The sequence below is a fragment of the Vitis riparia genome, chromosome 18 (genome assembly GCF_004353265.1).
Source record: "Vitis riparia cultivar Riparia Gloire de Montpellier isolate 1030 chromosome 18, EGFV_Vit.rip_1.0, whole genome shotgun sequence".
In the NCBI taxonomy this organism is placed as follows: Eukaryota; Viridiplantae; Streptophyta; class Magnoliopsida; order Vitales; family Vitaceae; genus Vitis; species Vitis riparia.
Genome location: NC_048448.1, coordinates 21,225,684 through 21,239,073, shown reverse-complemented (window position 1 = coordinate 21,239,073; position 13,390 = coordinate 21,225,684). Strand labels below are relative to the sequence as shown.

The 13,390-nt window shown below is 30.4% G+C and overlaps 1 protein-coding gene across 1 annotated transcript; it reads right to left on the bottom strand.

Annotated features, from left to right (window-relative positions):
- Window positions 1–3,932: 3,932 nt before the first annotated feature.
- On the bottom strand, window positions 3,933–6,192 carry LOC117905532. Its single transcript, XM_034818435.1, has 2 exons — window positions 6,100–6,192; window positions 3,933–4,355 (listed from the first exon to the last, which is right to left on the bottom strand). Exons 1-2 carry the CDS (start codon window positions 6,190–6,192, stop codon window positions 3,933–3,935), a joined length of 516 nt encoding a protein of 171 aa, XP_034674326.1.
- Between the last annotated feature and the right edge of the window lie 7,198 nt (window positions 6,193–13,390).

Genomic DNA, 13,390 nt, shown 5'->3' with positions numbered 1-13,390 from the left:
TTGTAGAACCTTATATTGAATCTCATAACCCAATTCTTTTTGGCATATATGCCAATTCATCTGAGTTATATCTTATGGCATTTCAATATCTTTTTCCTCATTCTCAAAAGCCTTAAAGGTAGAGTCTTTAGGATTATGGGAATTCGGTAGGTTCATTTCATATGTTTGGATGGAGCCTACAAGTTCATCAACTCTTATGGAATCAGTGTCCTTGCTCTCCTCTATGACAATTACTTTAGGTCTATATCTCCTTGGAAGAGATCTCAATATTTTCCTAACTACCTTAGAATTAGGAATAGGTTCTCCAATATTAAATAAAGAATTTAGAATATTACTCAATTCAAAATAAAAGAAAGAGAAAGTTTGATTTTCATGCATCTTAATATTCTAAAACTCAGTAGCAAGCATTTACAATTTAGAAATCTTTATAGTAGACATACCTTCATGAGTAACTTGAATAATATCCCATGCTTCCTTTGCACGTTTACAATTTGCTATCCTATGAAACTCATTTTGATAAACTCCATTAAAAATATTAAATAAAGCCCTGACATTAGCTTCACTACCTTCATTATCAGCTTTGTCCCATTCATGTTTAGGTTTAAGTTCTCCTGTTGATCTTCCTTAGGCATCAAGGAATAATGGTGGTCCCTAACCATGTTCAACTGAGTAATTATTTTGTCTTGCATTTCGAGGAAAACCATCATTTGTGCTTCCCAATGGAAGTAATTATTTCCATCAAAATAGGGTAGACTATTCAAAGGAACACCATTTTTTTATTGTTCCATAACGGACTAATAGGATCAATAAAAATTTGATTTTTAAACAATACTAGGTTGGATCCACATGCAAGGCATGTGGACAAGATAGGTAATAAAGTTGATATTATATATAAATTTGTAATTATTTAATAAAAATTAAAAAAATTAATTTAATCAAAATAAAATTGTTAAACTTTTAAGTAATTTTAGATATTTGTATTTAAAAAGATATTATAGCATCATGATAATTCTATGCATATATTTATTATATAATTAAAAAATCTAGATATCAAATTCAAAGTAATTAATTATTTTTTTATTATAATAAACAAGTATACATTATTATTTTTTTGAGATAGTGTATATGGCTTTAAATTTCCTAATATGTTTAGATTAGTAATAAACAAACATATGTTATTATTTATTTGAATATATATATATATATATATATATATATATTAAATTCAAGAAATAAAAAAAAATTATTAATTCTATTTAACCAAAATTTATTAGGAACAATATTTTCAAACTTTTTTAAAAAACTAAAATAATGATCATATTTGGACGAGATTTCTAACTCTGATCAAATTAAAATAAAAAGAAATTACACTTCAATCATAATTTTCTAAAATATATATTAAAGTTATATATAAAAGTAGAGGCATTTATAAACACCAAGCGAAAGATAGACCCCAATTTAATGACACATGCATAATTAGAAAATATCTAAGTTTTAATTTTACAAATAAAAACTTAAAATTTAAATTTAAATAATTATTTGCATTTGAAATCAATCTATTTTTTCTATAATTCTATATAAAAATAATTATTAAAAAATGAAAAAGGGATTACATAGAATTTTGTTAATGTTGTCCAAAGGGAATAAGAAAATCACATATATTTTTTGTTTTAAAGAATATCTTAAAAAAGTATATTTATATTTTTTTTCTCTTTTAAATATAAATTTTTTGATATTTTTTATTATTTAATTTGATAAATAGAATTTTGTGTTTAAAAAAAAAAAAAACTAAAAGCAAAACCATTTCACATAAATGAAAATCCAAATCAAATTAAGAAAGTGATGAATAGCTTAAAAATGAATGTCTTGTAGCTAATTTTCATCATTTCTATTTCTTTTCACTCCTTCAAATTTAGGTTGAAAAAAAAAGTCCAAATGTAGCTCTTTTAGCAAGTTAAACAAATTTACAATATTTCAAAAAGATACAAATTTATCCTAGGATAACTGTTTTGTGTTAGAAATTGAATAGGAATATAGATGAAACCGGAGAAAATCAACTTTACTAAATTGAATAACAAACTTGGCTAATATATAGCCTTACAGAAAATAGCCCATATCTAGATAACTCCTAAACGTGCTGGGAAGATAACCCTCAGCAAATAACAGAACCCAAAATAATAGATAACTCCTAAACATGGTGGTAACTAACCACTAAAGATAAACATAAAAAACTAACATTAACCAATAAGATAAACATAACAAAACTAACATTTCCTCCCTTAAACTAAACACTACAAGTTTCAGTTTACATTAGTTTCAGAGCAAACTCCCAATTATCCTCGCAGCTTGACAAAGGTATTCAACTTGAGTGGCTTAGTCATTATATCAGCTAACTGCTCTTGTGTATCACAATATACTAATTCCACAGAACCATCCTTTGTAAGGTCTCGAAGAAAATGAAAACAGACATCTATGTGCTTACTTCGACCATGCATTACTGGATTCTTCAAAAGTTTGATTGCAGAGCTACTATCACATTGGATAACACATGACCTGCTTTGATTTTGATCTAGCTTTCCCAACACCCTTTTTAACCATACTGCCTGACAAGCACATGAAGTTGTTGCAATGAATTCTGCTTCTGTGGTAGATAAACTCACTACTGGTTGCTTTTTTTATGACCAAGAGATTGCCCCTGAACTTAATAAAAAAACATAACCCGAGGTGCTCTTTTGATCTTCTAAATCTCCATCATAATCACTGTCAGTATAAGCAATAAGTTCATCATCTCCTCCTTTCCTATAGAAAATCCCAAAATCAATTGTTCCTCTCAGATATCGTAGCACCCTTTTTGCTACCTGTAAATGTAGCTCAGTAGGATTTTCCATATACCTACTAATAATACTCACTACAAACATTAGATATGGTCGAGTAGCTGTGAGGTACATGAGACTCCCTACTACTTGTTTGTAATAAGTCTTATCTACCTTAACTCCCCCTTCATCTTTCACAAGCTTACAACTAGGAACAATGGGATTAAAAACATAGTTACTTTTATCCATTCCAAATCTGGTGAGTACCTCTAAAGCATACTTTTTTTTACTTATGAAGATACCATCAGATTTTTTCAAGACTTCAAGTCCAAGAAAATATCTCATCTTACCAAGATCAGTCATATCAAACTCATGCTTCATGGAATGTTTAAACTCAGCAAACATTAATTCATCATTTCCAATAAAGATTAGATCATCAACATATAAACTAACGATAAGAACTTTACCTTCCTTGTTAGTTTTGATGAACAAGGTATGCTCATAGTCACATTTTTCAAAACTTCCTTCATGCAATATGCTTTTATATGACTGTACCAAGCACGGGGTGCTTGCTTGAGCCCATAGAGTGTCTTCTTTAACTTATAAACCTTTTGCTCATTTCCTTTTTGCACATAACCACAAGGCTGCTCGACAAAGACTTCTTCATTCAGCTCACCATGTAAGAATGCAGATTTCACATCTAACTGATAAATGGACCACCCTCTTTGAGCTACAAGTGCAACTACCAACCGAATTGTTTCCATACGTGCCACAGGTGCAAAAACCTCAGTATAATCTCCCCCAAAATGCTGTGTGTAACCCTTCGCCATAAGTCGAGCTTTGTGCTTTTCTACTTCTCCATTTTCATTAAATTTTGTCTTGTAAACCCACTTTACTCCAATTGTTTTTCCTCCCTTAGGTAAATCTGTCAATTCCCATGTGCCATTTTTCTTGATCGCTTCCATTTCTACATCCATAGTTGTTCTCCATTTCTCACTTTTAACAGCTTCTTCAAAATAAATTGGATCGACAGCTACAAACATAGCAAGTTGGACTTCATGCTCTTCCTCAGAAAGTCCCTCTCCTGTCTCATAATTGCTTGTCCAAACAGGTGGTCTTCTATTTCTTGCAGGCATTTGAATTGGAAGGGTTGTCTCTATTTTGAATTAATAAATCAGATGTAGTAACTGCAGCATCAGATTCAGCGGCTGTGGCAGTAGCATTATTTTCTTCTGTGTCTTCTTCTATATCAGCATCAAGATTAGAGTCACTTTCTTCTTCATTCACAGTTGCTTCTTCCCCATCATCACCCCATTCCAGATCACACACGATGGCTTCTTCATACTTCTTATCCCAATCCCAATTCTTGTCTTCTTCAAATACAACATCCCTACTGATTATGATCTTTTGTGAAATTGGGTCATAGAGTCTGTAAGCCTTTGATTCTTCACTAACTCCCAGCAATACACAACTGAAACTTTTATCATCAAGCTTTGTTCTTTTACTGTCAGGCACATGAACATGTGAAATACATCCAAAACTCTAAAATAGTCAACTGAAGGTTTAAGTTTACCCCAAGCTTCTTCTGGAGTTTTATTTTGTACTGCAAAGGTTGGACTTCGATTCAAAACATGCACGATCCAATTTACAGCTTCAGACCAAAAGATTTTGGGAAGTTTTTTCGCCAATAACATACTACAAACCATATTCATAATGGTTCTGTTTTTAATTTCCGCAACTCCATTCTGTTGTGGAATATATGCAGTTGTTAATTGTCGTCATATGCCATGAACATCACAAAAAATTGCAAATTCCTGGGATGTGAAATCGCCTCCTCAATCAGTATGCAAACATTTAAGAAGTGAACTTGTTTCCTTCTCAACATAAGTCTTAAAACTTTTGAAAATAGCAAAGGCTTCTGATTTCTCTACCAAAAAATAAACCCATGTTTTTCTACTAAAATCATCAGTGAAAGTGAGCAAGTACCTTTTTTTGCTGTTTGAGATTGGATTAATCGACCCACAAATGTCTGCATGCACTAACTTGAAGAATTTCAGCAGCTCGCCAGTTGTTTTTTTTTTTGAATTGAAGACCTGTGTTGTTTTCCCACCAAACAATCTTTGCATAGTTTAGAGGGAGGCTGAAATTGTGGTAATCCATTCACCATCTTCCTTTGTTGAAGAGTCTTTAAACCTTGGAAACTCAAGTGGCCATATCGACAATGCCAAAGCTGCAAAATGTCTTCTGTGACTGTGTTAAAACAAGTAGATGAGATAGGCTAGGATAGAGCATGTAACATAAACATTCGATTTGAAGACATTTTGGTATCCATAATCAAACCTTTATGTGAATGAAACACCTTACACTTGCCATGTTGAAACAGAATGGTAAGCCTTTTTTCTTGTAATTGTCCAATACTCAACAAATTATTCTTCAACTCAGGGAAATAAAAGACTCCTATGATGATCTGTGTCATTTCATTCACTTTCAGCCTTACATTCCCCTTTCCTAATACAGACATGCTCGTGTTATTCCCAAGTTTCACTGAATCTCGAAAGGTTCCATCAAAATCTGAAAAATAATCCTTTTTTCCACACATATGATTGATGCATCCAAAGTCAAGAAACCACGTATCTTCTCGACTGGTTTTGTTTAGATCCACATATGCCATCAACAACATCTCCTCTTGATTCTCTGCGTAGTAAGCCCCTGTCTCTCAGTGTGGACATTCCCATGCAAAATGTCCTAGCTTGTGACAATTATAGCACTCCACAGTAGCCTTATCAAAAGATCTTTTATTCTGTTCTCTTCATCTTCCTTTATAATTTCCATGACCACGACCTCTACTTCCGGAGTGATCTCCATGAGTAACTTTCAAAGCATGTTCTTCTTCTAACACATGAGAGGTCATGCGTTGTTCATGGACAAGAAGACTACTCTGCAACTCATCTATGGTTAAAGTGTCTAAATCTTTAGACTCTTCAATGGAACAAACAACATAATCAAATTTGGAAGTCATAGATCGTAAAATCTTTTCAACAGTAGTAGTATTTCCTTTATCCTCACCATTGACTTTCATTTTGTTGGCAATGGGAAGAGTGCGAGAGAAATATTCATTCACAGTTTCTCCCGACTTCATGTGAAGAATTTCGAATTCCTTCCTCAAAGCTTGCAAATTTCCACGCTTCACTCATGTGGTGCCCTGAAATTTCTTCTTCATAGAATCCCAAACATCCTTCGTAGTCTTTTTGTTTAGAATTGTCTCTAGGATAGAACGATCTAATGCCTGAAATAGATAGTTCTTTGCCTTCAAATCATTTAATTGTTGATCTTCAATGTGCTTCCTCTGTGCATCTGTGAGAACAACAGTTTCAGCCATTACAGGAACTCCATTCTCCACAAGTCCCTAATACTCCTTGGAATGCAAGAAGTTTTCCATGAGCATTGCCCAGTGATCATAGTAGCCATCAAATTTCGGAATAGCTGGCTAGACAAATGAACTCTCTATCGTCATTGTTCAAATAGAACACACGTAGAAGACTACTGCTTCTAAATAATCAAGCCCCTATGATGGGGCTCTAATACCAAATGTTAGAAATTGAATAGGAGTATAGATGAAATTGGAGAAAATCAACTTTACTAAATTGAATAACAAACTTGACTAATATATAGCCTTACAGAAAATAGCCCATATCTAGATAACTCCTAAACGTGCTGAGAAGATAACCCTCAGCAAATAACAGAACCCAAAATAATAGATAACTCCTAAACATGGTGGTAACTAACCACTAAAGATAAACATAAAAAACTAACATTAACCAATAAGATAAACATAACAAAACTAACATTTTGGACCAACAAATGCTTCAATCCTCTTCCAATCTTAATCAAACCTATTAAAAAAATCACAAAAGAAAAAAACAAAAAATCAGAATGCATGATTTCCCTACAATGAAATGAAACAGAAAGTCATTTCATAACAGAGCTAAATAAACAAAACTCTAACTAAAAACAACCTAGAATCCCCCAATAATCAATTATTTCTTGAAGAATTATGATTGGACTCATGGAAATTACTAAAATCAAATGTTAAATTAAATAAATCTACAATCTAATGCAACTGTGAATCATAATTTATCATAAAATAAACTAAAATCATCTATTGAAAAGGAAAAAAAAAAACAGCAAAGAAAGGGAAGGTCTTTTCAAAAACACACTTCAAGAAACCGAAGTGAAATGACAAAAACAAAAGCCTTATTAGAAAAACCGAAAATAAAAGGATTAACCAATTAAGAAAATGTTCAATTTGATGATATTTAACAGAATTACCAACCTCGATTCCTCATTTGGTTGTGGCGAAAGTGCGAGAAAATAGAAAGAAACGAAAGAAAAGAGAAACAAGTCCTAAAAAACAATAAACCCACCTCACTCAACTGACCAATTGAGTTGACTCTATTGAACATTTTTCCCAATCTTTCCCCGAAATCAAGAAACAAAACACACACATAATTCTCCAATTTCCCCCCTGAATCTTCTCATCGACTAAACATAACCCCAAAATCAAGTAATGAAGAGCGACACACCATTATAAAGCTTTGAGAAACTTATCGTGTTCTTGCTCCATCTAACCCTCTTTGGACTTGGTGATGGTGTAGGGCTTACGGATCTTCTTATTCAAATCCTACGATGAAAATGACGTAGCAACAGAAGCAATAGTAGGTTGCAGAGACCCGATGATTCTCAAAATTGTCATGACAAGTCTCCAAATCCATGTGGGCACCACAAAATCCTAGATTTCCATAAGTGTCCTCATCATGCACCAACATAGCAAGGTGTGTGTAGGGCATCATCTTCCATCCATCCCATCAAGAAGTTGGTGGGAGTAGTTCGGTAAATATTCAAAGAAAATTGGGGTAAAAATGGTAAAAATGTTACAACAAAGGCTTTCATAGTATAAAAATAAATAACAAAAATTGATTTTTTTAATCAATAGGATAAAGAATTAGTTTTTTTTTTTATCCCTCTTCGATGCCAATTGAAAATATGTGGGTATTGCTCTATATACCCCTTAAATAACCGAAAGTCCAATAAGGAACCCTAGAGGGAATGGTGGGGGGTGAATAAATGATTTTAAAAATTAAATCGATATTTATGAATTATAATCACTTTTTCTTATCCCAATATATTTGAAAAGGATTTCATCCCAATAAAAAAATTAATTTTTTTGGTTAATTGATATTCAAAGATTAACAATATATATTAAAGAATGTTAGAGATAATAATAACTACAAGAATAACCAACCTAACAAACTTAACAATAATCCTAGGTATAACCACCACAAGATAACCAATTCAACAAACTCAATAACCAATTAAAATTAAACTAAATTGTAATTAAAAACATGAACTTTATTTAATAGAATTAATTAAACTATTGAATTACAATCATAAACACATCTAAGCTAAAAAAAATAAATTATAACTAAACTAAATTGAAATTAAAAACATAAACTTTATCCAATGGGATTATTTCAACTAATGAATTAAAACCACAAAAATACTCAAACTAAAAGATAGGTTAAAACTAAAATAATTCAAGATTAAAAAAATAAACTTTATCTAATAGGATTATTCAAATTAATGAATTCAAACCACAAACACACTTAAACTCAAAGATAGGTTAAAACTAAACTAATTGAGGATTAAAAATACAAACTTTATACAACAAGATTATTTAAACTAATGAATTAAAATCACGAACACATTTAAACTAAAAGGTAGGTTAAAACTAAATTAATTGAGAATTAAAAATACAAACTTTATCTGACAAGATTATTTAAATTAATGAATTAACATCACAAACACACTTAAATTAAGAAAATGAATTGTAACCAAACTAATTCGAAATTAAAAACATGATATTTAATAGGATTAATTAATCTTAAGAATCAAAATTTCAAATATATTAAATTAAAACTAAATTAAATTGGAATTAATTACATGAACTTTAGCTAACAGAATTAATCAAACTAATGAATTAAAATCATAAACACATCCAAATTAAAAATAAATAAAAAAAGATTTGAGGGGTGGGAACTTTCCAATTCCCACCCCTCAAATCCCCATGTGTGTGCTGGCACTTTCCAAAACAAATAAAATTACAACGCGGCCACTAAAAACTTCAATCCCACTAAAACATTCTTCCACTAAACATCATACACAAAACCATATTTTCATTGAATTATTTAATCACCGCCTCATATGTACAGCTGCTAAACTCCATAAATACCCATTTGAATTCATTGTTTTTCCATTGAAAACCCAATCTCTAAATTCCATTACTTGGCCACTTTTTATAAGTCAAGAAAGAAAAAAGATGATGCTTCTTTAAAGTGCATCTTTTGGCCTGTTATTATATGTGTTAGTTAACAATCACACTTTTAGGAAGTGGCATCTTTCATAAATGCTTTCAATGACATTTAATAAAGCATCATCTTTGAATAATATTAATAATGAAACTTATAAAAAGTGTCATCTTTGAACATTTACTAGTGAAATAATTTTTACAAAGAGCATCATCTATAATATTTTATTAATGACACTTTCAAAAACGCCATCTTTGATTAATGTTGGCATCTTTGAATATTTTCTATTATAAATAATATTTATAACCTGTCATTACAACAATGGATTTGCTATATAATTAAATAAAAGGAAAACATGAATTTTATAATTAAAACACCATCAAATATTGATATACAATAATTTCTAATTTTCAACAAAAGAACAAATATTAGTGTAACAACTATTAAGATCTAAATTCTACAAAAACATAGTTCAATCTCCTAATCACCTTATTGATATAATCTTCATGATTTCCGGTATCACTTCCTTTACACATAATGGCTTATCTTCTTTTGTCAAACCATCAATTTCCTTTGCAACCTGTAAACAAATATTGGAAAAATAGAAAACCTCTAAATTATATATGCAACCAATAAATACAATTGAAACAATGACTTCCACAAAAATTTGTAAGGAAAAAAATATATATATTACAACCAATAAAAAATGAAATATAAACACGTTTGAAGAAAAAAACACACACACAAGTTAGGAAAAAAATAGTTAGAGGTTATCACTTGAGGATAAGATGTCCTTCCCTAATTAAGTGAATAAACTCCGTAACAAAATAATGCTTCATAATTGAAAACAAAGAGAACTCTTCAAGAGTGATATATTTCCAATTATGATATAACATTAAAAAGTTAAAATAATGGGTCATAGTATCTCGAAACAACAAGAGGATAAATGAATTGTGACATAAACAACTAACCTAAAATAAATGTTCTACAAGCATAGTAGTGAATATAAAACAAATCCAAATACACAAAGAAAATACCAAATGAATATAATCCTAGGTGGGTGACTTCTCTAAAAAAATTTAAATTGAAAATAAGGGGGGAAACAAAGAAAAGAGATGTAAAAAGAATTTTTCCTTACCATTATTAATTTCATGCAATATTTTTCTGGAAATTTCCAAATCTAGAAATCATGATAAGTTAAACTTTAGATAGGTTATTTCTTTCATTAACTCTTTTATGGGATGATTTTTTTTTTTTTTAAATCAGTAAAACTTATCTTTTTCTTATTGGTCAAGTGGAAGAAAGGAAAAAAGAGTGATACATGTATTTAAAAGAAGGCTATTTCAATGTTTAGAAGCCAATTATTTATTATTATGAATAATATTTCTTATTTCTAAAATAAAAAGAAGAAATAACAAAAGTTTGCATTTTCTTAATATCCATATATGTATTCCGTAGTATGCTATTGAAAAGTTAAAAAGTAATTCCCATGACTATCGTGGATAATGTCACTATCAACTTTTAATATTTTAATATCATATTAAGTCTCATTTTTTTTTTTAACAATATCCATGAATTGGCCTTCATTATATATATATATATATATTGGTAATTGTGTTGAAAAAGAAATAAAATTTTTCTATCCTTCATTAGAATATTAGAATATCAGGATCTAATTGAATTCACACAAAATTGACTACTTGCATTCACCGCAGTTTGTAATCATTCAAGAGAATATCTAAAGTACCATTCAATTACAATAAATAATAAGAAAAAAATGGAGATACTAAAAGACTTACATAAAATTAGAAGCAAATATAGGTGCTGAAGTTGAATAGAGAAAGAATCCTAAATCTCAAATTTTCAACTAAGTTGAATAGAAGCAAATATATATATATATATATCAACTAAGTGATCTGCCTCTCCAATCTATTACTCTAATTTTTGTGCTTCATCATATTAAATAGTAGGAGACAATGACACTTGTTTCAACTACCAAGAATTATGAAGTGCAACAATGATACTTACATAAAACACCATCATTTATAAAGCGCCATTATTCATTTATATAAACCGTCAATACTTAGAAAATATTTTCAAGCACCAACTTAAATATTCAACAAGCAACATTATTGCTCAAGTGTCATTGTTCATTGAATTCCTTGACACTTTTTAGAAGCACGAAGGAATCAAATGTCATTATTTACAATTTTTGTAGTAGTGAGTGTCATGGGCCACCAAGGAATAACTGAGTCAAAAGAGAAGTACAGGAAAGCTCCTAGTGCCACATGTGCTAAGAGGACAAAATGGAGGGCCTACAAATATCTTTCTTCTCATTCTAAAAAACTTTACAGGTAGAGTCTTTAGGCTTTTAGGAACTAGATAGAGTCATCTCATATGTTTGAATGGAGCCTACAAGTTCATCAACTCTCATGGAATCGATGTCCTTGCTCTCTTCTATGACTATTACTTCAGTTATAAATCTCTTTTGAAGAGATCTCAATATTTTCCTAACTACTTAGAATCCATAATAGGTTCTCCAAGGTTGAATGAAGAATTTGCATTATCACTCAATTCAGAATCAAACGAAGAAAAAGTTTGATTTTCATGCATCTTAATATTCTTAAACCTAGTAGCAAGCATTGGAAATCTTTATAGTAGATGTACCTTCATGAGTGACTTGAAGTATATCCTATGCTTCCTTTGCATGTTTGCAATTTGCAATCCTGTGAAACTGACCTGGACAAACTCCATTAAAAATACTAAATAAAGTCCTAGCATTGGCTTCACTACTTTTATTGTTAGCTTTGTCCCATGCATGTTTAGATTTAAGTTCTCTTGTTGATCTTCCTCAAGTAGCAAGGATTAATGGTGGTCCCTAACCATATTCAACTGAATTCCATACCCTTTCACCTTGCATTTCTAAGGAAAAACATCATTCTTGCTTTCCAATAGGAATTAGTACTCCCATCAAAATAGGGTGGACTATTCAAAAGGAGCAACACTTTTTGAATGTACCATATCAAACTTACAAGATCAATAAAAATTTTATTTTTAAACAATATAAACAATAAAAATTGAACTTTTAGTCAATAGGATAAAGAATCAGCATTTTATCATTCTCTGATACAAATTGAAAAAAAAGTAATGCTCAAATACCACTTGAATAATAATTGAAAATCCAATAGGGAACACCCAGAGGGAGGTGAATGGGTGATTTAAAAATTTAATTAATATTTGTAAATTATAAAAAACTTTTTCTTAATCCAATAGATATTGGGGATATCCCAAATAATTAAATGCATTATACCTAAAATCTTTAGGTATTCAAAAATAAGATTTTTAACTTTTAGGGATACCCTACAATTGGTTAGGGATAAAGATAATATAATTGTTAATATCCAAATAACAATATCTCGAGAAATGTTACAAATAACAATAATTAGATATAAGGATAGCAACCATAATCACTAAGATAACCACCCTAACAACCTCAATAGCAATCCCAACCAATCAAACAACCTAATCAAGTAATATATGCATGAATAAATAGATATGTACTTTTTAAAAAAAACCTTGCAAGATATTAGGGATAATCAATTTAACCTATTCTTGGCAATTCAAACAGAATATTAAATATAAAAATATAGACAATGAGGTACAAAAATTTTTACATGGAAAACCTCCACAAACTGTGGAGATAAAAAAAACCATGAGGTCTAAGACCTACCAATCTAAATCCACTATTAAAAATCAAGTTACATAAATCTATCTAGACATTTTACCCTAAAAACTTACTCTAAAACGCCTACAACTTGATTCACGTCTATGACACAACAACTCCCTACAACTTGATTCATGTCTATGACACAACAACTCCCTATTGCTCCATAGTAGATCCTTCAATACCTTAGAAGGGATTACAATCTTCAACTAATAATTCAAAGATTCAAATCCTTGAATTAGAGAATGGAAATGGTGTGGCAATTAGGCATTTCTCACAAGGAGTCCCTTTAAAGAATAATAAGTCTCTCAACAATCTTCTAAGATCTCTATGATCTTTCTAATTTTCGATCTCTAATCCATAAGGGGTTACAAAAGAGGTATATATAGGCAAAAACCATAAGAGTTTTGGTATCCTAAGTTTTCAAATTATAGTTTGAGTGAAATTCATTCAAAATACATTTCTAAACGCGATAGGATTGACATGAT

Coding starts and splice junctions, on each gene's coding strand:
- LOC117905532 (XM_034818435.1), bottom strand. CDS start 6,192: ATGGCTGAAACTGTTGTTCTCACAGATGCACAGAGGAAGCACATTGAA. Junction 4,356..6,099: donor CAAAGAACTATCTATTTCAG/GCATTAGATCGT, acceptor TGACTATTTTAG/AGTTTTGGATGTATTTCACA.